This window comes from Hypanus sabinus, chromosome 17 (assembly GCF_030144855.1).
Source record: "Hypanus sabinus isolate sHypSab1 chromosome 17, sHypSab1.hap1, whole genome shotgun sequence".
Lineage (NCBI taxonomy): Eukaryota > Metazoa > Chordata > Chondrichthyes > Myliobatiformes > Dasyatidae > Hypanus > Hypanus sabinus.
This window is the reverse complement of record NC_082722.1, coordinates 48,641,522-48,667,497: the sequence shown is the minus strand read 5'-3', so window position 1 is coordinate 48,667,497 and position 25,976 is coordinate 48,641,522. Positions and strand designations below refer to the sequence as shown.

The following is a 25,976-nucleotide window of genomic DNA, read 5'->3' as shown; positions in this document are numbered from 1 at the left end:
GTAAGCCAGTAATTAACAAAAATCTACCATTCAGATCCGAAAAGATATCATGTTGGACAAATGCAATAGAGGAGTCAATAAAAATTGAAACTCCCTTTACTTTGGCATTCGAATGATACTGTTGACCCCTCCAAAACCTAAACAAGCGATAATTGCCCTCTTTCCTCACATGAGTTTCTTGTATAAAAATAATATGAGCATTAAGTCTTTGGAATACTTTGAAAATCTTTTTCCATTTAATCAGATGGTTTAAACCATTAGTATTCCAAGAGACAAAATTAATGTTCTGAGCCATATTTCTGAAATCAATCCTTTGGTAAATAAAGGGTTAACCAAATTATGAACTCATGCACCCGGAAGAGGATCAAAAATAAGGAGCGGATCCGGAAGTGACGACATCGCGGACATTTTTGTAGTTCAAAATCAGCCCAAATGAAAAAACTGATACATAAGATTTAGAAAAAGACCTCCCCCCCCCCACCCAAGAGGTAAAAAAAAAGATCACCTCAGCCAAGGATAGGCTGGGAAAAGGGAAAGATGAAACTAAATCTACCCTCCTAACAGCAGACGACAACTCCATATATAAAAAAAAATCCACCCAAACTCTAAAGAAATTATAATCACTATACTAAAACCAAACTTAATATAATTAGTAGTAAAAAAAAACAAAAAGAATATAATCACTGGTAACTTATAAATTGGGTTGAAACCCAAACAAACCAAAAAAAATTTAAACTGTGATAAGAGATGCATTATAGAAAGAAGACGAGAGAAAAAAAAGCGAAATAAAAAAAAGCCAAAAATATTTGAGAAAAAAACCGCCATCTTAGTAAAAAAAATCATCTTTGAAGGATTAAAAATTCACCTTCGAAGGATTAATAATAATCACCAAAGATAAAGTGCAGTGGTTGAAGTGAGTAAAATAAAAAGATTAGCATGTCGAAAAAAAAACTTTAACTAGAGTATAAAATATAGAGTAAACCTACACCAATAGCCAGAAACAAAATCTGGTTTTGGAAATAAAAACCATCTTGCACGATCAAAATCACTCATTTATTAGAAATGAGTGTCCGTAGCAGTAGGGAAGTTCTCCTTCAGAAAGCTGCTCGCTTCAGATGTAGAAAGAAAAATACGACGTGGAGCATTTGGGGGGAGAGATTCTGAGCTTCGCAGGGTATAAGAGCGCAGGTTTTAGATTTTTCTCATAACATTCAGACATCAGAGATTTAAAAAGAAGCCTTGCCTTCATTACTTCTGGACTAAAATCTTCTACTAATCGAAAATTGTGATCTTGAAATTTGACCATCTCTACACGCCGATCCACACAAATAAGTTGCTCTTTAACATTCACATAATGAAATCGGACAATTACAACCAGTGGTTTAGCTGAAGCACTCGGTGATCGACGCATAATTCTTTGAGCGCGATCGAGTAACGGAGGACTGTCTGGGAATACAGAAGGGAATGCATCCTTTAAAAGTTGAGCAAAGTACTTCGTTGGGTCCCCTTGTTCAATACCTTCCGGGAGACCAAGAAAACGTTGGTTCTGTCTTCTGGACCGATTCTCAAAGTCGACACTCTTGGCTTTAAGTGTTTCCACCTGTTTAATCGTGGAAAGTAAGTTCTGCTGCAGTTTTTCAATTATCAAGTCTCGCTTCCGAGCATCCTCTTGCAGAGTTGCGATTAGAACTTGCTGCTGGTTAACTGCTGAATCCGTCTTAAACATATAATCTTGAAAAGCCTTTATATCTTGTTTAAAAATTTGTCGTTGTTCTTCAAATTTTTGATTTAAAACCTCCAATAACATTTCATAAGTCAATTCAGTACGCTTAGGATCGGTCTGCTTTTTCTTTCCGTTGCCGTTAGGATCCTTACCAGGTTCTCGCCCTTTAGATCTAAGAGCCATTTCTGTATTCATTTCTTCAAAAATTCACAATAAACTCTTAAAGGTAAGTCCAAGAAAGTAGCAAGAATTTTTTGGTGTAGGTAAAAATAAGTTAAATAAGGGTGATCATAGGTTTAAAAAAAGTAAAGGTTATGGAACGAATCTGAAACAGTACTCACTCCATGAGCGTCTCCTGCTGACCCCGATTTGATAATTCATTGCTGTGTCTGAATTCGACAATAATAATATATTCTGGTTTTCTGCCTTTCAATGATACCTGAAGTTCGATTTATCATAACACACAGGATCAGAAATAGGCTATTTAAGGTCATAAGACATGCAAGCAGAATTAGGCCAGTCAGCCCATCAATTCTGCTCCACCATTCCGTCTTGACTGATGCTGGATCCCACTCAACTCCACACACCTGGCTTCCCGCCACATCCTTTGATGCTGTGACTGATCAGGAAACTGAGAAATGGTATTGCCTCTCAATTGTAATTTTCAACAATTTTGAGCTAAAAAATTGTTGTACCCCGCTTGGGATGCAAACGTTCAATGTTGAAATTTTACCTTCTGAGTGCAAGAGATTTTCATTTTGCTTTTGACATAATTATTTTGTATATATTTTTTCTTCAAAATGCTAGTTTTTAAAATGTTTTTTAATATGAAGGAGGATTATATTTATATAGCTTTCTTTCACGACTCTCAGTTGCCATAGACTATTGCAAAATATTTTTAAAGTATTAATTTGGTAAATGTGATGCTTCGTTTTCTCTCTGCAAAATCTTGAATTGGTACAATGTTGCTTCATTAGCAGAAATCTGGACCAGCTTGTAAAATTACATCTCTTTTATGCAACTATTCTATAAAGGTGCAGTTAGATATCAGAATCAGATTTAATATTGTTATGAATGTACCACTGCTCTGAGGGGCCGAAGGGTGTGGGGTAGCCCCCTCCTTTGTGAGAATCGCAAGTTCGCTATTGATTTGAGTCAGGAGACCCAGGAAATGAGAGAGAGACGTGCGGAATGTCTTGTTCCCCCGGCAATATAAAGCTACGGGAAACAGCCATTGTCTCTTGGAGCCGAACTTGTGTATTGCAATACTGTGCTACGTGGAAGCCCTCAGGCAAAGTGGGCTGGTTGAGGGAGGGATTGCCTCACCTCAACCTGATTGACATCTGAGACCCTGTGAGTCAGGATAAAAGAGGGTCTGTGGGAACAGCCCCTTCAGACGCACCAGAAGAAATGCTAGCGATCCCGTAATAGCGGAAGCCGGGGAGGCCACGTGCGTTCGGTTCCATTTGCCCCGGAACCGGTGCCCTTACCACGGAAAAACGGCTTTTAGCTAACAATGGGGAAACCAACTCCCAACGTCTCGAAGGAGTGACATCATAAAAGGACTGGGCAAGTTAAACCTCCGTCTTTCTCTGCAACCAAAAAGGCTGCATCCTACAGCTTGAACGAAGTAAAGTGACTTTTCTATTTCCAGCGGACAATACATTATCCCCTAGACAACTAAAGAGCTATTTCTTCTTGATTCTTATTATTCCCGCGCTTTTAGATTTAGTATTGACGACGTATATTATCTTTATGTTTGCATTGATATTATTTTTGTGTATTTTTATCAATAAATACTGTTAAAAATAGTACCATCAGATTTCAACGGACCTCTCTATCTTTGCTGGTAAGTGACCCAGTTACGGGGTACGTTACAAAATCACCAGCATATCTTGTGAAGTTTGTTAATTATGGCAGCAGGACAATGAAGTACATGATAAATAAATCTAGAGAAAAAAATACTGAGTTACATTTTTTATATAGTAGTTAAGTTAAAATTAGTGCAAAATAACAAAAATAGCAAAGTCATGTCTGTGGGTTCAACGTCCATTTAGAAATCGGATGGATGGCAGAGAGAAAGAAGCCGTTCCTGAATCCCTGAAGGTGTGCCTTTGGTTCCTGTACCTCCTTCCTGACAGGAACAATGAGAAGAAAGCTGGGGATTCTTAATGATGGCCACTGCCTTTGTAGGGCACCGCTCCTTGAAGGTGTCTTGGATACTGTGGATGTCTGTACCCATTATGGTGATAATTAATTTTACAAGTTTCTGGAGCTTATTTCGATCTTGGTACAGTAACCCCACATACAGGACATTGATGCAGCCAGTCAGAATGCTCTCCACGGTATAGTTGTAGAAACATAGAAAACCTACAGCACAATACAGGTCCTTTGGCCCACAAAGCTGTGCTGAACATGTCCTTACTTTGAAATTACCTACGGTGCCACATGACAGTGAGTGTTCGAGTGTTAGTTGACAAACTTCTAATGACATATAGCCACTGTCTTGCTTCTTTGTAGCTGCATCAAAATATTGGGACCAGGTTAGGTCCTCGGAGGTATTGACACTCAGTAACTTGAAATTGCTCATTCTCCACTTCTGATCCCTCTATGCGAATTGGTTTGTGTTCCCTTGTCTTACCCATCATGAAGTCCACAATGAGCTCTTTGGTCTTGCTGATGTTGAGTGCAAAGATGTTGCTGCGACACTACTCAACTAACTGGTATATCTCACTCCTGTATGCCCTTTTGGCACCATCTGGAGCACAGTTTTAATTGTCAGTGAGGTGAAGATGTTATTTCCAATCTGCACAGATTGTGGTCTTCCCGTTTGGAAGTCGAGGATCCGTTTGCAGAGGGGGGTATAGCGGCCTAGGTCCTGTAGTTTTTTGATCAGGACTGTAGAAATGATGGTATTAAATGCTGAGCTATAGTCAATAAACAGCATCCTGACATGGGTATTTGCATCGTCCGGGTGATCCAAGGCTGCATGGAGAGCCATTGATTGTGTCCTCTGTAGACCTATTGTGGCAATAGGCTAATTGAAGTGGGTCCAGGCCCTTCCTGAGACTGATATTGATTCCAGCCAAGACCAGCCTCTCAAAGCATTTCATCACCATAGATGTGAGTGCTAATGGATGATATTCATTGAGGCAGCTCATGCTGCTCTTCATGGGCACTGGTATAATTGTTGCGCTTTTGAGGCAGGTAGGAACTTCCAACTGTAGCACTGAGAGATTTTGAATACTACCAGTTGGTTGGCACAGATTTTCAGAGCCTTACCAGGTACTCCAAGCCCTGCTACCTTGTGAGGGTTCAACCTCTTAAAAGGCGACCTGGCATTGGCCTCTGAAACAGAGATCATAGGGTCATCAGATGCTGCAGGGATCCTCATAGCTGTCTATTAGGATGCCGTTGAAGATCAAATCAAATCAAGTGTAATTATCATTCAAATTATACATAGATACAGCTGACTGAAACAACATTTCACTGGGGCCAAGGTGCAAAATATTCAAATAGCAAGCAAACGTTCAAAAATAGCGAGTAACATAATTCAAAATATCAAACAAAGAAGTATATTCATTCAAAAAAAATAAACATGTAGTCCAAGACCCTGAGCGACAGTGCCCAGCAATCAATGGTACAGTCTCCCGGCAGTTACAGATGCACACAATCCAGCTTGTCATTCCACCGATGGAACATGGGAAGGCAACACTGTTGGTGAAGTAAGGCCCCAGCACTTCCACGTCTCTCATCTGGTCTGCAGCAACAGGCAAGCCTGCGGCTTGAGGCCTAGTTCTTGTTACAGCTGAGGCTGCACGTCTCCCATATTGATTGTCTCTCCACCAGACAAGGCTAACAGGCCTGCAGCAACTTATTATCACTGTTCAACAGAGTCTTGTGATCGCAAATGAAATGTCCAAGGCAAAAATCCCACGGTTATATTGCACCAACTCCAAAGCTTCCGAGTAGCAGGCAGCAACACGGTTTGCAGCCAGGTCAGCTTCTGTGTACCCAAACCTCCTCATTGACACACCAGCAGACTCCTCAGATATCTCGACAGGCTCCTTGTTCTGACCGGCTCCTCTGTACCCAAACTGGCTACGACACCTTGGGCGACCCCTTCAATACCTTGGCTAGGTCCGCCGCCACCACCAGTCCAGCTACTCTGATCAGCGAGCAGCTCACTGACGGAGTAGCCCTGCAGTATCTGATGTTCTTGGAACTGAATTGTCTTTGGATCATAAAAAACAAATTTAACAAAGAAAGAAAAGTGTGGTAGTAACTTGATAATTGCACTAAAGTTTGTCTAGGTAATGTGCTCAAATCTCAATCATTTAAGAAATAACGAACTCTATACAATGTCTTGTAGCTTAACTGTTGGATAACAGCTGTCTGATCATGTGTGGAATGTGGGAAAGGAATGATGAAGAGGTGGTGGTGCTGGGAAGAAATAGTGATGTCAGAGCTGTTACCATTTTATGCATTTTCCACCTGTGATAAAGTATTTTAGTTAATTTCCCCGACTTGATGATGATGCTGAAAATCTTTTTTGAGTAGTGCTGGCCAAAGATTTTTGTTTCAGTAGTGGGTATATTGTTGACAGTGGAAAGCTATTGCAGCTGTTGCTGCTTTTCACTCATCCCAGCCATCTGAATGGAAGATTCTTGCTTATATGTTAAGGTGTAGAGCTTCAAGCGTGAATGAGAATATATACAATAACCCTTAAAAATAGGTTCAAGATTGCAATGAGTAATTATAACCCACACCCAAAAGTCTGTTTAATGTAAAAACTTATTGAAGTTAAGTTTTAAGCGTCAGCTGTCCTATTTCAGAGCAGCTGACTACTGGCTGCAAGATTAACTCAAAAAGCTCTTCCCAGAGTCCTGTCCAGCTGTTTGGAATAACTGCTTTTCCAGCAAGCAAGAGCAGCAAATTTATACACTAAAGCCCATTACCAGGTAGTCATCAATGGGGGTGGGGATCCAGAGGATGGATTAAGTAATGATTTTGGTTCAGAGGAAGATTATTTATTTTCAAGGGTACCTTGCCTACGTAGGGCATGTGTGGTTGGAGGAGAAGGGGGATCAGATGAGGTTGAGGTTAAGTTGAAGTCTAAAGCATGATCAGCACTGTGGAGGAACAGATTATTGAGAAGTGGGGAGAGTATTTTGTCTTGATTCCTGGGATCCTCCGAAGTAATTAGATAGGGATGAAGGTTCTGGCTGCTATTGGGATGTGAAAGCTCTCATGACATCTTTTTGAAGAAGACCAAGAGCAGTTTTCTGTGTTCTATCCGTAGTTTTTGCTTGTTCGATGTTACTAAAACTTATTGGCTGTTTGTGGAAACTGTAAAAAGACTGCAGTGTTTCCTGCATTATAACAGTGATTAAATTTCTAAGGCGTAAGTGCTTTGTGTCCTGATAAGGATGTTGTAGTGTGAATGAAGTCAGTGGAGAAAAGTACTGGTAGATACAAAGCAGCTTCTTTATTCGACAAAACAAGATACAGCAGGCATCATACAGAGACGCTTTCGGTCGAAAGGTCTCGCTGGCCCAACGTGGAGCTTGGTATTTTATGCATTGAACATCAAAGGACAATTCCATATTTACAAAATTTGAGCAATGTTTTCTTTGAAACTGCATACAAACTTCACACCATCCTCTTCGCACACACACTGTAGATACCCGTTGTTTAGAGCTGCACTCCAAATGAAATCCACAATACATATTCAGATGAGAAGATTGGTAGCCAGAGTTATCTGCTAAATGTAAATGCGCTAAGCCAAAAATTGTTTTAATAGGGATGTTATTTAAACTGCAAATTTTCAGATTTGCAATTAATTTGATTTCTTAAATGACACTTTAAGTTAAATAAATATTTTGACTTTGAAGACTTTCATATAATCTGAGCTATGATGTGTACTGTGATTAGTTGATTACCCTTGATTGGTGCCCAAATTGGGGCCATCCTTATCAACACTGAATCATTTCATTTTGAAGGGCACATTATTTATAAATTTATCTTTTTCTTCCCCTTTTCTATATTTTTGACAGGTTGAATGCATCATTGTCATCTTGCCCTGAGAAGGATGAATTGATTCTCTTTGGGGGTGAATATTTCAACGGTCAAAAAGTAAAGTATATCATTTTATAACAGTGTTATAATCATGCAGAAATCTGCGGAATCTACCTCAACCACCTCTTTATCCTAATCCTACTTTAATTCCAGTGGCCAATTAATCAACTAATCTGCATGTCCATGAGATATTAGAGGAAATAATATTCCAAAGGAAATTTGTGCGGTCACATAGAAATCATGTAGAATCCACACAGACAGCCCTGAGGTCAGGGTTGAATCCAGGTCTCTCATGCCATGATGCAGACACTCTACTTAGCTACACCACTGCGCCATCCCAGACTAGACTACTGAACAAGTAATTTATAGCAATTAAGTATTAAGTCAAGCACAATAAACATTGATTTCCCTTCTTCCCAACTCTCCTGCCAAATTCTCTAAATTTCATTGGATGCTTTGGCCCTCCAATTAAAGGAGACGGATAATTCACCTTCCATCTCCAGTCTATGCAAATAATGTAATATGTGTTAAAGTTTGTCCCTGAATGACAGTGATAAGTAAATGAACAGATTTATTTATACACCACGGATTGTGAAATCACATAATTACTGAACTCTAATTGCAAAAGAAAATAATGTTAACAGTTTTTCTTTGACCAGCTCAAGCACAGTCAGTTTCAGCCACATAACAAAAAAAGGGGGTTGGTAAATAATCACTTTGTTTTTGGGCTAGTAATCCTCTATAAATTTTGTACATTCACTTTGATTATTACAAACAGAGCTGGATGGTGATCATTGTGTGTTTAATATTTCAGAAATATTTGAGTAATATTGTAAATTTATTCTTTGATTAAGCATTCTTTGTTGCTTACATAGTTAATTACCAGTTACTTGTAAAAGAACATGAATGGCATATAACAACACACAAAATGCCGGTAAAACACAGCAGGCCAGGCAACATCTATAGGGAGAAGCGCTGTCGATATTTCGGGCCAAGACCCTTCATCAGACCCTTGTCATTACACCACCACATCATAAGCGTGCTTCACTAAAGTGAAATGAAGTACGTACATGAGTTATCTTTGGAACCATTGTTTTTCTTTTGATTACTTTTATGTTTTGGAATTAGAAAACTTAACAGTGATGGCAAGTAATTTTATAACTAACCTGAGACAACTACCTACCTGTTGAAATGAAGTAAGATGTTCAAGTTTTTTTTTTAAAAAGCACAGCATGCTTTCTTCATGAGGCGAGAAATGGTCAAGTAAAAAACAAGCACAACCCATTTTTTTCTTTGCAAGAGGAGAGAGATGTTTGAGTTTCAAAAAGCGCAGTACATGTCTCTTCAGGAAAAAATGACAAAAAATGGACAAAATTCATGGGTTCATAAACAGTTGAGTACTGGGTGATAATAATAAATAAAAACCAGAAATGGCTGGCTATCTTGGAAAGATAAATGTGTTCAATTGCACAAAAGGTAACTAAGTAATGTATACTGAACAAATTGATCAGTATTTTAAAACAAGTGGAATAGCTGATGAGAAACGAGTGCCAGTTTTGCTGAGTGCCAATTGGTGGAAGAGCATATAGTTTGCTTAAAGTTTGACTGCTCCAGCCAAAATAAGCTTTGCTGATACAGTGAATGTAATGCAGGAACATTTAGAACTGAAACCATTGTTGATTGCAGTATGCTTTAGGTTTCATAAGCAGAATCAAAAGGAAGAAGAGTCCATTTCTGTTTACATGGCTGAATTGAAGAAATTGTCCAAGCTTTGCCAGTTCAGTAATGTGATTAATGATGCACTGAGATATAGTTTACTTTGTGGAATCTTACAAGAAAGCACTCAAAAATGGCTTGTAACTGAAGCACAACTCACATTTAAAAGAGCAGTTGAATTGCAATATCAAAGGTAACAGCAGACAGAGACACAATTCTTGTTGCTGCCTGTAAGGTGTTTGTACGTTCTCCCCTTGACAGCGTGGGTTTCTTCTGGGTGCTCCAGTTTCCTCCCACTGTGCAAAGATGTACTGTTTAGTAGGTTAATTGGTCATTGTAAATTGTCCTGTAATTCGGCTCAGATTAAATCCGAGGATTGCTGGGCGGTGTAGCTGAAGGGCTGGAGGTGCCTATTCTGTGCTATATCTTAATAAAATAAATTTTTTAAAAATTGAGTTGCAGTCAGGAATGAAAGAAAGGAATGAACAATTGCAATATCTAAACAGGGACTGGCCTGGCCAAATAAATCTTGTTATCATTGTGCCAGGAACTCACATAGGCAATGCAGAAAATGCAACAAAATAGGACACATGTCAGGCGGACAAAAATAAGTGGATGGCACAGGGAAGAATAAGCTAAAAAGTCAAGTTGCAGTTTCAAAAAGAGCACTAAATTGCATGCTGTTGATGAAAAGAATCCGATAATAAAGAGAGTGACACAGGACTGGATAGCCTTGAGATATACAATTTGAAAGCTAACAATAGATTAGCAATATGGTTTACACCAGAAGTGAATGGCAAATTAATTAAAATGGAATTGAACACTGATTCCACTGTTTTAGTCATTCCATGAAATATGTTTTGAATGGCATATCAAAGATAATAAACTGAAGCCTGCAGATACAACTCTTGTGGAAATGACCTTTGTAACAGTGAAATACAAAAACCAAAAAACCATAATGGGTTTGTTGCATATAGATAGTAAAAGTGAGTGATAAGTTGGATGATTGAGAAGTTTTTAAAATCCAACAAAAGGCAACTAAAAAGACATAAGAAGGGACGATGAAATATGAGGATGAACTAGCCAATAATATAAGGCAGGGTACTAAAAGTTTTTCAGTTACATAAAGAGTAAAAGCAAGGTGAGAGTTGATATTGGATCACTGGAAATTGATGCTGGTGGGGTAGTAATGGGGGACAAAGAAATGGCAGATAAACCTAATAGGTACTTTGCATCAGTCTTCACCGTGGAAGACACTAGCAGTGTGCCAGAGGTCAGTGAGTGCCAGGGAGCAGGAGTGAGTGCCAGGGAGCAGGAGTGAGTGCCGTTGCTATTACAAAGGGGAAAAGTGCTAGGCAAGCTGAAAGATCTTAAGGTGGATAAGTCACCTGGACCAGATGGACTAGATCCCAGAGTCCTGAGAGAAGTTGCTAAAGAGATAACAGATGCACTGTTCATGATCTTTCAAGAATCGTGTGATTGTGGCATGATCCTGGAGGACTGGAAAATTGCAAATGTCACTCCACTCTTTAAGAAGGGAAGAAGGCAAAAGGAAGGAAATTATAGGCGAGTTAGCAGCAGCAGGATAGCAGCAGAATAAAAGCTATAAAGGTAGAAGGGCTAAAATGTGTGTGCTTCAATGCAAGAAGCATCAGGAACAAAGGTGATGAACTGAGAGCTTGGATACATACATGGAGTTATGATGTAGTGGCCATTACATAGACTTGGCTGGCACCAGGGCAGGAATGGATTCTCAATATTCCTGGATTTCAGTGCTTTAAAAGGGATAAAGAGGGGGGAAAAGGTGAGGAGGGGGGGCATTACTGGTCAGGGATACGATTACAGCTACAGAAGGGGTGGGTAATGTAGCAGGATCCTCTAGAGTCAGTATGGGTGGAAGTCAGGAACAGGAAGGGAGTAATTACTCTACTGGGGGTATTCTATAGGCCCCCTGGTAGCAGCAGAGATACCGAGGAGCAGATTGGGAGGCAGATTTTGGAAAGGTGCAAAAATAACAGGGTTGTTATCATGGGTGACTTTAACTTCCCTAATATTGATTGGCACTTGATTAGTTCCAAGGGTTTAGATGGGGCAAGTGTGTCCAGGATGGATTCCTGTCACAGTATGTTGACAGGCTGACTAGGGGGAATGCCATACTAGATCTGGTATTAGGTAACAAACCGGGTCAGGTCACAGATCTGCCAGTGGGTGAGCATCTAGGGGACAGTGATCACTGCTCCCTGACCTTTAGCATTATCATGGAAAAGGATAGAATCAGAGAAGACAGGAAAATTTTTAATTGGGGAAGGGCAAATTATGAGGCTATAAAGCTAGAATTTGCGGGTGTGAATTGGGATGATGTTTTTGCAGGGAAATATACTATGGACATGTGGTCGATGTTTAAGGATCTCTTGCAGGATGTTAGGGATAAAAATTTGTCCTGGTGAGGAAGATAAAGAATGGTAGGGTGAAGGAACCATGGGTGACAAGTGAAGTGGAAAATCTAGTCAGGTGGAAGAAGGCAGCATAAACGAGGTTTAGGAAGCAAGGATCAGATGGGTCTATTGAGGAATATAGGGTAACGAAAGGAGCTGAAGAAGGGGCTGAGAAGAGCAAGAAGGGGGCATGAGAAGGCCTTGGCGAGTAGGGTAAAGGAAAACCCCAAGGCATTCTTCAATTATGTGAAGAACAAAAGGATGACAGGAGTGAAGGTAGGACCGATTAGAGATAAAAGTGGGAAGATGTGCCTGGAGACTGTGGAAGTGAGCAAGGTCCTCAATGAATACTTCTCTTCAGTATTCAGCACTGAGAGATAACTTGATGATGGTGAGGACAATATGAGTAAGGTTGATGTTCAGGAGCATGTTGATATTAAGGGAGAGGAGGTGTTGGAGTTGTTAAAATACATTAGGATGGATAAGTCCCCTGGGGCCTAACATGATATTTCCCAGGCTGCTCCATGAGGTGAAGGAAGAGATTGCTGAGCCTTTAGATAGGATCTTTATGTCCACGTTGTCCACGGGAATGGTACCGGAGGATTGGAGGGAGGCGAATGTTGTCCCCTTGTTCAAAAAAGGTAGTAAGGATAGTCCAGGTACTTATAGACCAGTGAGCCTTATGTTTGTGGTGGGAAAGCTGTTGGAAAAGATTCTTAGAGATAGGACCTATGGGCATTTAGAGAATCATGGTCAGATTAGGGACAGTCGGCATGGCAGATCGTGCCTAACAAGCCTGATAAGAGTTCTTTGAGGAGGTGACCAAGCATATAGATGAAGGTAGTGCAGTGGATGTGATCTACATGGATTTTAGTAAGGCATTTGACAAGGTTCCACATGGTAGGCTTATTCAGAAAGTTGGAAGGCATGGGATCCATGGAAGTTTGGCCAGGTGGATTCAGAATTGGCTTGCCTGCAGAAGGAAGAGGGTCATGGTGGAGGGAGTACATTCAGATTGGAGGATTGTGACTAGTGGTGTCCCACAAGGATCTGTTCTGAGACCTCTACTTTTTATAATTTTTATTAACGACCTGGATGTGGGGGTAGAAGAGTGGGTTGGCAAGTTTGCAGACAACACAAAAGTTAGTGGTGTTGTAGATAGTGTAGAGGATTGTCGAAGATTGCAGAGAGACGTTGATAGGATGCAGAATTGGGCTGAGAAGTGGCAGATGGAGTTCAACCCAGAGAAGTGTGAGGTGGTACACTTTGGAAGGACAAACTCCAAGGCAGAGTAAAAAGTAAATGGCAGGATACTTGGTAGTGTGGAGGAGCAGAGGGATCTGGGGGTACATGTCCACAGATCCCTGAAAATTGCCTCACAGGTAGATAGGGTAGTTAAGAAAGCTTATGAGGTGTTAGCTTTCATGTTGAGGGATAGAGACATGATGTAATGATGCAGCTCTATAAAACTCTAGTTAGGCCACACTTGGAGTACTGTGTCCAGTTCTGGTCGCCTCACTATAGAAAGGATGTGGAAGCATTGGAAAGGGTACAGAGGAGATTTACCAGGATGCTGCCTGGTTTAGAGAGTATGGATTATGAGCAGAAATTAAGGGAGCTAGGGCTTTACTTTTTGGAGAGAAGGAGGATGAGAGGAGACATGATAGAGGTGTACAAGATATTAAGAGGAATAAACAGAGTGGACAGCCAGCGCCTCTTCCCCAAGGCACCACTGCTCAGTACAAGAGGACATGGCTTTAAGGTAAGGGGAGGGAAGTTCAAGGGGGATATTAGAGGAAGGTTTTTCACTCAGAGTGATTGATGCATGGAATGCACTGCCTGAGTCAGTGGTGGAGGCGGATACACTAGTAAAGTTTAAGAGACTACTAGATAGGTATATGGAGGAATTTAAGGTGGGGGGTTATATGGGAGGCAGGGTTTGAGGGTCGGCACAACATTGTGGGCCGAAGGGCCTATAATGTGCTATTCTATGTTCTATTGTATGTTCTATGTTAGCCTAACTTCAGTGGTTGGGAAACTGTTGGGGGTCTATTGTTGAGGTACTTGGAGACTAATGATAAAATAAGTCAAAGTCAGCATGGTTTCTGTGAAGGGAAATCTTGCCTGACAAATCTGTTAGAGTTCTTTGAGGAAGTAACCAGCAGGGTGGACAAAGGAAAGGCAGTGGATGTTATTTACTTGGATTTTCAGAAGGCATTGATGAAGTTCTGCACATAAGGCAGCTTAAGATAAAATCCTATGACGCTAACAGGAAAGATACTGGCATGGATAGAGGAACTTTTCTGGTTGGCTGCCAGTGACTAGTGGTGTTCCTCAGGAGTCAGTATTAGGACCGCTACTTTTCACATTGTTTGTCAGTGATTTAGATGTTAGAATTGATGGCTTTCTGGCAAAATTTGCTGATGATACGATGATAGGTGGAGGTATTGGTAGTGCTGAGGAAGCAATATAATTGTAGCAGGACTTGGACAAATTGGAAGAATGGGCAAAAAAGTGGCAGATGAAATAGTGTTGTGAAATGTATAATAATGCATTTTGGCAAAAGGAACAATAGTGCAAACTATTATCTAAATGGGGAGAAAATTCAGACATCAGGAGGGGCTTGGGAGTCCTCATGCAAGACTCCCAGAAGGCTAATTTACAGGGTGAGTCTGTGGTAAACATGAGGAAATCTGCAGATGCTGGAAATTCAAACAACATGCACAAAACGCTGGTGGAACACAGCAGGCCAGGCAGCATCTACAAGGAGAAGCACAGTCGACATTTCGGGCCGAGACTCTTCGTCAGGACTGAAACATTGACAGTGCTTCTCCCTATAGATGCTGCCTGGCCTGCTGTGTTCCACCAGCATTTTGTGTGTTGAGTCTGAGGTAAAGAAGGCAAATGCAATGTTAGCATTTATTTCAAATGGAATTGAATATAAAAACAAGGAGGTAATGCTGAGGCTTTATAAGACACCAGTCAGGCCGCACTTCAAGTTTTGTCAACAATTTTGAGCCCAGTATCTGAGAAAGGACGTGTTATCATTGGAGAGAGTCCTGAAGAGGTTCATAAGGATGATTCCAGGAATGAAGGGATTAACGTATGAGGAGTGTTTGGCAGCTTTGGGCTTGTACTCGCCAGACTTTACAAGAATGTAGGGGTTTCTCATTGAAACCTACCAAATGTTGAAAGGACTTGATTGGGTGGATGTGGAAAAGTATGTTTCCTGTGCTAGGATATTCAGAACTAGAGGGCAGTGCCTCAGGATTGAGGGGCAACCTGTTAGAACAGAGGTAATGAGCAATTTTTTCAGCCACAGTGAAGAGGGAGCTGTAGTGATAGGGGACTCAGTGGTGAGGGGAACAGATAAGAGATTCTGTGAACGTGAATGGGACACCGGATAGTATGTTGCCTCCCAGGTGCCAGGGTCAGTGACGTCTCAGATCGTGTCTGTGACATTTTGGAGAGGGAGGGACAGCAGCCAGATGACTTGGTACATATTGGTACCAATGACGTAGGAAGGAAAAGCAAAGAGGTCTTGAAAAGAAAATTTAGAGAGCTAGATAGAAAGCTGAGAAGCAGACCCTCCCAGGTAGTTATTTCTGGATTGCTGCCTGTGCCACGCACCACTGAGGGTAGAAACAGGATGACTTGGCAGGTAAATGTGTGGCTGAGAAGCTAGTGCAGGGCGCAGGGCTTCAGGTCCTTGGATCATTGGGATCTCTTCTGGGGGAGGTATGACCTGTTCAAAAGTGACAGGTTGCACCTGAACCCAAAGGGGACCAGTATTCTTGCAGGCAGGTTTGATGGAGTTTTTGGGGAGGGTTTAAACTAATTTGGCAGGGGGTGGAAACCGGAGTACAGGGACTCAGGATAGGACGATGGGTAAAAAAAGTAAATGTAGTGGGCAGGCAGATGATGGGACCTAGTTGCAGTCAAGAGAGTGAGTATCAAAACATTAGGGATGCAGAATCAGAAAGGGTAGCAGATACGGTACTCAAGGTGTTGACCTAGTATAAGAAATAAGGTGGATGATCTTGTTGCACTGTTACAGATTGCCAGGTATGATGATGTAGCCATCTCTGAATTGTGGCTGAAGGATGGTTGTAGTTGGGAGCTGAATGTCCAAGGTTACACATATTGGAGGGGTAGGAAGGTAGGCAGAGGGGGTGGTGTGCCTCTACTGGTTAAAAAGTGGCATCAAATCAGTAGAAAGATGTGACATTGGATCGGAGGTTGATGAATCCTTGTGGCTTGGATTAAGAAACTGCAAGGTTAAAAGGACATTGATAGCAGTTATATACAGGCCTCCCAACAGTAGCTGGGAGCTACTGATTATAGCAGATGGACCACAGATTATAGCAGGAAATAGAGAAGACGTGTCAAAAGGGCAATGTTATGGTAGTCATGGGAGATTTTGATATGCAGGTCAATTGGGGAAAATCAGTTTGGTAATGGATCTCAAGAGAGTGAGTTTGTTGAATGCCTAAGAGATGGCTTTTTAGTGCAGTTTGTCATTGAGCCTTCTAAGGGATCAGTTATACTCGATTAGGTGTTATATAATGAACCAGAGTTGATTCGGGAGCTTAAGGTGAAAGAACCCTTAGGAACCAGTGATCACAATATGATAGAGTTCAACTTGAAATTTGATCGGGAGAAAGTAAAGTCTGATGTAGCAGTATTTCAGTGGAGTAAGGGAAATTACAGTGGTATGAGAGAGGAGTTGGCCAAAGTAAATTGGAAGGAGCTGCTGGCAGGAATGTCAGCAGAGCAGCAATGGTGTGTGTTTCTGGGAAAAGTGAGGAAGATGTATGTATCCCAAAAATGAAGTAATACTTAAATGGTAAAATGATACAACCATGGCTGACAAGGGAGGTCAAAACTATTGTAAAAGCAAAAGAAAGGGCATACAACAAAGCAAAAATTAGTGGGAAGATAGAGGATTGGCAAGTTTTTAAAAATTTACAGACAACAACTAAAAAATTCATTAGAAGGAAAAAGATGAAATATGAAAGCAAGCTAGCAAATAATATCAAAGTGGATAGTAAAAGTTCTCTCAAGAATGTTAAAAATAAAAGAGAAATGAGAATGGATTTAGGACCGTTAGAAAATGAGGCAGGAGAAATAACAACGGGAGACAAGGAGATGGCTGATGAACTAAATGAGTATTTTGCATCAATCATCACTGTGGAAGACACTAGCAGGGTGCCTGATGTGTATGAAGGAAGAGAAGTGGGTGTGGTTACTATTAGCAGAGAGAAGGTGCTCAAAAAGCTGAAAGACTTGAAGGTGCATCAGTCACCCAACAAGATGAACTGCACCCTAGGGTTCTGAAACAGGTAGCGTTAGAAATTATGGTGGCATTAGAAATGATCTTTCAAAAATCATTGGACTCCGATATGCCAGAGGACTGGAAAGTAGGAAAAAGGAGGAAAGCAGCAGAAAGGAAATTATAGAACAGTTAGCCTGACCTCAGTGGTTGGGAAGATGTTGGAATCAATTGTTAAGGATGAGGTGATGAAGTACTTGGTGACACAGAACAAGATATTACAAAGTCAGCATGGTTTTTTTCGGGGAAAATTCTGCCTGACAAACCTATCAGAATTCTTTGAGGAGATTACAAGTAGGATAGACAAAGGGGATGCAGTAGATGTTGTTTATTTGGACTTTCAGAAGGCCTTTGACAAGGTGCCACACATGAGGTTGCTTACCAAGTTAAGAGCCCTTGTCATTAACATGGTTAGCTGATTGGTAGGAGGCAGTGAGTAGAAATAAAAAGATCCTTTTCTGGATGGCTGCCAGTGACTAGTGGTGTTCCACTGAGGTCGGTGATGGACCGCTTCTTTTTATGAAGTATATCAATGATTTAGATGATGGAATGGATGATTTTGTTGCCAAGTTTGCAGATGATACGAAGTTTGATGGAGAGGCAGGTAGTGTTGAGTAAATGGGTCGGAAGCAGAAGGACTTTAATTAGGAGAATGGGCAAGAAAGTGGCAAATGAAATACAGTGCTGGAAGATGCATCGTCATGCAGTTTGGTAGTAGAAGTAAATGTACAGACTCTTTTCTAAGCGTGGAGAAAATCCAAAAATCTGAGATGCAAAGGGACTTTGGAGTCCTTGTGCAGAACATTCTAAAGGTTAACTTGCAGGTTAAGTCGGTTGGGAGGAAGGCAAATTCCATGTGAGCATTTATTTCAGAAGGTCTAGAATACAAGAGCAGGGTTGTGATGCTGAGGCTTCACCTTGAACATTGGGCTCCTCATCTAAGAAAAGTTGTGATGGCATTGGGGAGGGTCCAGAAGAGGTTCACGAGTATGATTCTAGGAATGAAAGAATTTTCATATGAGGAACATCTGATGGCTCTGGGTCTATACTCATTAGAATTCAGAAGGATGAGGGGAGATTTTATTGAAACCTTTGGAATGTTGAAAAGCCTAGACAGAGTAGATGTGAAAGGATGTTTCCCATGGTAGAAGAATCCAGGACAAGGGGACACAGCGTCAGGATAGAGGGATGCCCTTTCAAAACAGATGTGGAGAAATTTCTTTAGCCTAAGGGTGGTGAATTTGTGGAATTTGTTACCACAGGCAGCTGTGGAGGCCAGATCGTTGGGTGTTTTTAAGACAGAGATTGATTGGACATGGCATAAAAGGTTACGGGGAGAAGGCCAGGAACTGGGGTTGAGGACGAGAAAAAAAGATCAGCCATGATCGTGGAGCAGACTCGATGGGCCAAATAGCCTAATTCTCTCCAATGTCTTACGGCTTAATGGTCTAAACTAGTAACACATAAATAGTACTTCTCATCAATACTGAGCACACCTTTTAAACAATCATAGTCTAGGTTCAAAAAAGTATGCAGACCTCTAGGTATTGCAAGTAGTCTTCACATTAGTCCAAAAGCTTTGTGCAGTTGATGTTGGAAGAGAGAAGCGACACACACAAAATGCTGGAGGAACTCAGCAGGCCAGGCAGCATCTTTACCCTTAGGATAAAGAGTAAACAGGTGATGTTTCAGGCTGAGGCCCTTCAGGAAGAGAGAAGACTGTTTAGGGGTTTCATATTTTAATTTAATGTTCATTTAATCTTATTAACTGTGAAAGTAAATGTAATACCTAATGTTGGTTTTAAAATAAGAAGCTTGACTTAGTGTTTGCATAACCTTTTGGAGTTTAACTGCCATTAAAGCATTTTTGAAGTGCAGTTATTACCATAGTATAGAAAATACAGTAGCTTCTTTGCTTGCAGCAAATGATGAAAGAAAGCAGTATGTTAATAACCAAATAACTTTAGTGTAGTGATAATGATGGAGAGATTAAAATTGGATATATACACGGGGAATTCTGCATGTTATTTTGGAATATTGCCTTGTAATTTTTTTGCATCCTCTTCAGAGGACATATGAAAGGTGTATATTGTTTCACCCAAAAGACTTGAAGTTCAGACTTTCGAAAATGTGACATTGATGCTCATATAACTTGTATATTGTATTTATGAATTGTTAGTATTGGTTGTGAAATGCCATCTACGTTGCATCTGCTTGATATCTTAAAACATTGCATTGTGTTTATTAACTCACAGAGAGCTGCCAATTGGCTTACAATAATTCAATTTTTATCCTGTTTTTGTTGTCTTATAGAAAGAGATTTATAAGTGCCTGCACCACTTGAGCAATAGAAGTTGAGACGTACTAGGCATCTTAGATTGCTTGTGTTTCAAATGGCAGACGCCACTTAATGGGCCACTTTTTGCTTATCTATATACATAAACTAAATTTTAATTAATAGATCTGACAGTATTCAAGCTTTGATTCTTATGATCACTAGTGGATAGTACTATAACATGTATTTAAATGATGCAAAACAGGAAATACATCCATCCTGTATATCACATCATCAGGCTCTTTGTGACTAAATCTGTGGAATTATCTTTTTTCACAAGAAATAAACATTTCTGGGTCTGGTGGGAAAATCCAAGTGATTAGTATAAAAATGTAATTTAAAATAATTCTTAAAGCAATTGGATAAGCTGTGTATCCTATTTTGTAGCTTTGGTTTTGTAAAAGAATATGTGCTTGGCAGGAGAATGGTTGTATTGTTTCTGCCATCTGTTTTTGATATTGGCTAATTTTACTTTTCACTGAAGTTTAGTGGAATACAAAACTGGTGGACTGGATATAACCACCTGATTACATTAAAATTGCACTGAGCTGTCTACCAAGACTGAGAAAAAAGTAGACAAACAAATTCCTTAGATCTGTCTTGGGGTGTCACTTTTTAAAAACATGGCTCTTAAATCATTCAGTTGAGTAAAGCATATAAAAGGAATGGATTGAAGAAATATTTATAATATATTCATAATGGATCTTTTTCCTTCCATTACAGACTTTTCTCTACAATGAGTTATATTTATACAACATAAAGAAGAATGCATGGACAAAATTTGAAATCCCAAATCCACCAGCACCACGCTCTGCCCATCAGGTAAAACTTAGTTTGGTGAATAAGAGAGGAACATTTTGTAAAATTTCACCTTTAAAGATTTGTATGTCCAATACATATCAGCAGCTGGTCATGTGTAACATTTTAACTGCCTTATTCAATACCCAGCCCAACTAAAAAAAAGTTAGCTTTTGTCAATATGTTCCAGTAAATCACATCTTGTAGCATGAAATTAAAATTCATCCATGCCAGTGAAGAAATCTTCAATTTTGTATTTCTCTGCATACGATGAAACCATCACTTCAGAAGCCTAAAGGTTTGGAAGAAATCCTGAGATAGGTTATTTTAGAAAGTACAGTACATTTATGATGTAACTACTTTACAAGGTGACTGCTTTGAGTTGGTAGGCTCATCCATATTCAAAGAACCATCAGCTAGCCTAGATGAGTGTGTCACCACTATCATGGACTTTATCAGCAAGTGTGTTGAGGACAGTGTGTGAAATAGGGCAATCCGGGTGTTCCCACACAGAAAAGCTTGGATGAACCACCCTACTGAAGTGTACAGCTATGGTGTTCAAATCATGTAACCCAGACCTTGACAAGAAATCAAGATATGACCACCATAAAGCTCTTTGGGATGCCAAGAGACAACAGCATAAACCTGTTTTGGCAGGGCTTGCATGCCATAAGGGGCGACAAAGCAAAGTCAGACAGCACCACAGACAACACGCATGTCTTCCTGATGAGGTTAACGCATGCTCTGCATGCTTGGAACAGTAGAGAACTGGAGTATCACTACCCAACCCAACAGCCTCCAATACCCACAGTCACCATTGTAGACGTAAGATCAGTGTTTGAGAGAGAGAACCCGCTGAAAGCATCAGGCCCGAATAGTGTCCTTTCTGTGTTCTTAGATACTGTGCAGATCAGCTGCCTAGGGTAATTTGCAGAAATGTTTAACCTCTCCCTGCTTCAGTCTATGGTTTCCACTTGCTTTAAGAATGCCACTATCATCCCGGTGCCAAAGTAAAACAGTGTTTCATGTGTTAATGAATACTGCTCAGTGGCTCTGGCATCCACTATCCTGAAGTACTTTGAGAGGTTGGTCATGGCATGCATTAACTCTATCCTCCGGATAATCTCAACCCTCTGCAATTCGCCTGTTGCTGAAAGAGATCTATGGTAGATGCCATCTACCTGACTCTACACTCATTTCTCGAGCATCTGGACAGAAAAGTTACTTGTATTAGACTGTTGTCTATTGACTATAGCTTTAAGTCCAAGCAAATGCATCTTCAAACTCCTAGATCTGGGACTGAACACATTCCTTTGCAACTGGATCTTTGACTTCCTGACCAATCAACAAGGATAGACAGTAACAGCTCTGCCACAATGATCAACGTTGGAGCCCCACCAGACTGCATCTTCAGCCCGTACTCTACTTCCTGTACATTGATGACTATGTGGCCAGATTCTACTCTAACTCCATCCACAGTTTTGCAGATGATGCCACTGTAGTGGGCTGTATCTTAAATAGCAGTGAATCAGAGTACAGGAAGGAGGTGAGGTGCCTCATGACATGGCAACATGACAACAATGTTTCCCTCAATCTCAGCAAAGCAGAGAAGCTGGTCATTGACTTCAGGAAGGTGGGCACATGCTCTTGTTTATGTCAACAGTCATGAGATTGAGAGAATTAAGAGCTTCAAGTACATCATTATAGACAGTAGGTGCAGTAGTAGGCCATTTGGTCCTTCTAGCCAGCACTGCCATTCACTGTGATCATGGCTGATCATACACAATCAGTACCCCGTTCCTGCCCTCTCCCCATATCCCTTGATCCGGCTATCTATAAGAGCTCTATCTAACTCTCTCTTGAATGCATCCAGAGACTTGGCCTCCACTGCCTTCTGGGGCAGAGCATTCCACATATCCACCACTCTCTGGGTGAAAAAGTTTTTCCGCATCTCTGTTCTAAATAGCCTACCCCTTATTCTTAAACTGTGGCCTCTAGTTCTGGACTCACCCATCAGCGGGAACATGCTTCCTACCTCCAGCATGTCCAATCCCTTAATAATCTTATATTTTTCAATCAGATCCCCTCTCATCCTTCTAAATTCCAGTGTGTACAAGCCCAGTCGCTCCAATCTTTCAACATATGACAGTCCCGCCATTCCGGGAATTAACCTTGTGAACCTACACTGCACTCCCTCAATAGCAAGAATGTCCTTCCTCAAATTTGGAGACCAAAACTGCACACAATACTCCAGGTGGGGTCTCACCAGGGCCCTGTACAGCTGCAGAAGGACCTCTTTACTCCTATACTCAATTCCTCTTGTTATAAAGGCCAGCATGCCATTAGCTTTCTTCACTGCCTGCTGTACCTTCATGCTTGCTTTCATTGACTGATGTACAAGAACACCTAGATCTCGTTGTATTTCCCCTTTTCCTAACTTGACTCCATTTAGATAGTAATCTACCTTCCTGTTCTTGCCATCAAAGTGGATAACCTCACATTTATCTACGTTAAACTGCATCTGCCATACATTTGCCCACTCACCCAACCTGTCCAAGTCACCCTGCATTCTCATAACATCCTCCTGACATTTCACACTGCCACCCAGCTTTGTGTCATCAGCAAATTTGCTAATGTTACTTTTAATCTCTTCATCTAAATCATTAATGTATATTGTAAACAGCTGCGGTCCCAGCATCGAACCTTGCGGTACCCTGCTGGTCACAGCCTGCCATTCCGAAAGGGACCCGTTAATCGCTACTCTTTGTTTCCTGCCAGCCAACCAATTTTCAAATCATGTCAGTACTTTGCCCCCAATACCATGTGCCCTAATTTTGTCCACTAATCTCCTATATGGGACTTTATCAAAAGCTTTCTGGAAGTCCAGGTACACTACATCCACTGGCTCTCCAGTTAATTGGCTGTTGTGGTCCAACCACATTGACACAATGGCTAGGAAAGCACATCAACACCTCTACTTCCTCAGAAGGCTAAAGATATTTGGCCTATTGCCTTTGACCTTCACCAACTTTTATCAATGCACCATAGAAAGCATCCTATCTGGATACATCATGGTTTGGTATGGCAACTGCTCTGCCTTCAACTGCAGCTGAGCGCATCATGGAAGCCAGCCTCTCGTCCATGGACTATCTACTCCATTCGCTGCCTCGGCAAAGCAACCAACATTATCATTGACCCCATCAGCCTGGTAATTCTCTCCCCTTCTTCCTCCTCCTCCTATTAGGAGGAAGATACCAAACTCTGAAAGCAAGTACCACCAGTCTCAGACAGCTTCTGTCCCAGTATTATAAAACTTGAATGGTTCCTGGTAAAATAACATGGACTCTTCACCTTGCAGTCTTCCCTATTATGACCTTGCCTGCATTCTCTACCTGCATTGTACTTTCTCTTATTGAGATTTTACAAGGTAAAACAATGTACTGCTGTAACATATTGATCTGTATGAATGATATGCAGGATGAGATTTTCACTGTACCTGGATACATGTGATGACAAACAAATTTAGTTCTTTAACATGATAGTCACATTCCTTAGAACTCTTGCCTTTTGGTTAGTTGTGTGATAGCAGAACACGCTGAAGTCACCTTCAGAGTACAGATCTTCATGATAGCAAGTTTTTATGATAGTCATTGCATTATAAACAATGCAGTTTGCATGATCCAAATAGTGTTCCCTAGTTCACTAATGTACAGCTTAAAAGGTTATAGCAGAACTACCTGTGTAATACAAGAATAAAAATTGGCTTTCTTATCATCATGATCTGTAAATGTAATGTATCATGTATACATGTTTCTAATAACTTATAGTATTTGAAGTAAAATATTTCTCACAGCAAACTGCAATATCTGTTTGGTTTTCCAAATAGGCTGTGGTTGTTCCTCAAGCAGGTGGACAGCTTTGGGTATTTGGAGGAGAATTCGCATCACCAAATGGTGAACAGTTTTACCATTATAAGGATCTTTGGGTGCTACATCTTGCCAATAGGATGTGGGAACAAATCAAGTAAGAGTTGTTTTGTATATTTGGTGTTGATAGTATACATATTAAGTACCGTGTTTAAGTTTTAAGATGTATCTGTCATAAATATGGTAAACCTTTTTGATATTTGTTGCTGTTAACTTTGTAAAATCGCTTCACCCAATAGAATCTGATATGATAGTGTTTGCTAATATGGCTTTGGCAGACTGAGAGGCCTGTTTTGTGCTGCAGCTTCTAAACAATGTAACAATTGAATCCATGCCTAATGCTTTATGAACCTTGAAAGGTTGTTAAAGTCTTACTTCACTGCCAGATTTGCTATATATGAATAAATTATTCTTTAAGGTAAAAAGGTTACAGAATCAAAATTGCAGTTATGGATCTTTACAGATTTCTTAATATCCTAGCCAATCTAGTATAGAAGGCATTCTCACTGACTCTTGGATTAACATTCTTCATTTGAAGCAAAATATCTAAATTACTGTTCTTTCTCAGTCACTTAAATTGCTGGGATTGCCTTCTATTGGAACATGTTCAATTCTCCAGGAGATGTGTGGGTGTTTGCCAGCCTTGAAGACTTGTTTGGTTGGAAATAACATAAAACAGCCTGTAATTTGCCGTGCTTCAAAATGCTTTCCTGTTGGCTATTGAAATTTGTTTCTGTTTCCCTCAGCTGCTTGACAATGCTGCACTAATTGCAAGCTATGATGTTCTGAATGCATGAAATCCTGGATTACCTCCATGGAAAAATAAATATTTCAAATAATTAATCATTCCAGCAGCATAATTTAAATATTGTATTCTATAATCATAATCAGAAGAAAAAACAAACTGTTAGAGCGCTAATGAAGTTGTCATTCAGCTAAACCAGGGTTGGAGCAATTGAACCAGTGAGAAGAATTTCAAATGTGAGGGAGTTGCAGCCAAAAGCACTAACCTTGAGTTTTGCAATCTGTTAATCTGGTTTGAGTTTCATTTGGCTCAGTTCAGACTGGCTATCCCTACAGACTGACAATCTTGAGGTTCCTCTAATTGATTGTATCGGGATGACTCTTCAAATTAGTAAGACACATAAGCAGTTGTAGCAATTTTTATATGACATTTTGGCATGAAAACAGTTAATATTAAGAGACTAGTATACTGATCCATTGCAGTCAAAACTTTGAAAGGAACATACCATTATATATTAAAAAAAACACTAGACATCTGTTTCTGCTGCCATACTAGACACTTGCTGTTAACCCCAGCCCTCTCTGATGCTACATGCCAGGACCCTGCGGTGAATATCTGCTTTCTGATGCAGCCCCAACAGTGAGTCATATCATAGCTCATTTTGGACAAGTTGCCTGTGAGGGTTGGTGCGAGACAGGCTGGGCAAGCAGTGTGGTTGCTCTGCACCAAGATGTGGTGTCCACTGTACCTGATAGAGCATCTGTTTTGGTGCTATCATAGATAAATCAAAGCAGAATTGTTCTGTACCCTTTCTCAACAAAGATGCTGTCAGACTCCTATGAATCTCAACTTTTTGCGAAGACTGAGGAAAGTCCATCTCCCACCCCC

The 25,976-nt window shown here is 40.5% G+C and overlaps 1 protein-coding gene across 2 annotated transcripts in view; it reads left to right on the top strand.

The window, feature by feature from the left end:
- The window catches only part of klhdc4 (kelch domain containing 4), a 97,844-nt gene that overhangs the window by 16,562 nt on the left and 55,306 nt on the right, over positions 1 to 25,976 (top strand). For both annotated transcript variants that reach the window (XM_059993014.1, XM_059993013.1), the window contains exons 3-5: positions 7,780 to 7,858; positions 20,343 to 20,441; positions 24,304 to 24,440. In XM_059993014.1, coding sequence (XP_059848997.1) covers positions 7,780 to 7,858; positions 20,343 to 20,441; positions 24,304 to 24,440 — 315 coding nt within the window. The remainder of the gene's footprint in view (positions 1 to 7,779; positions 7,859 to 20,342; positions 20,442 to 24,303; positions 24,441 to 25,976) is intronic.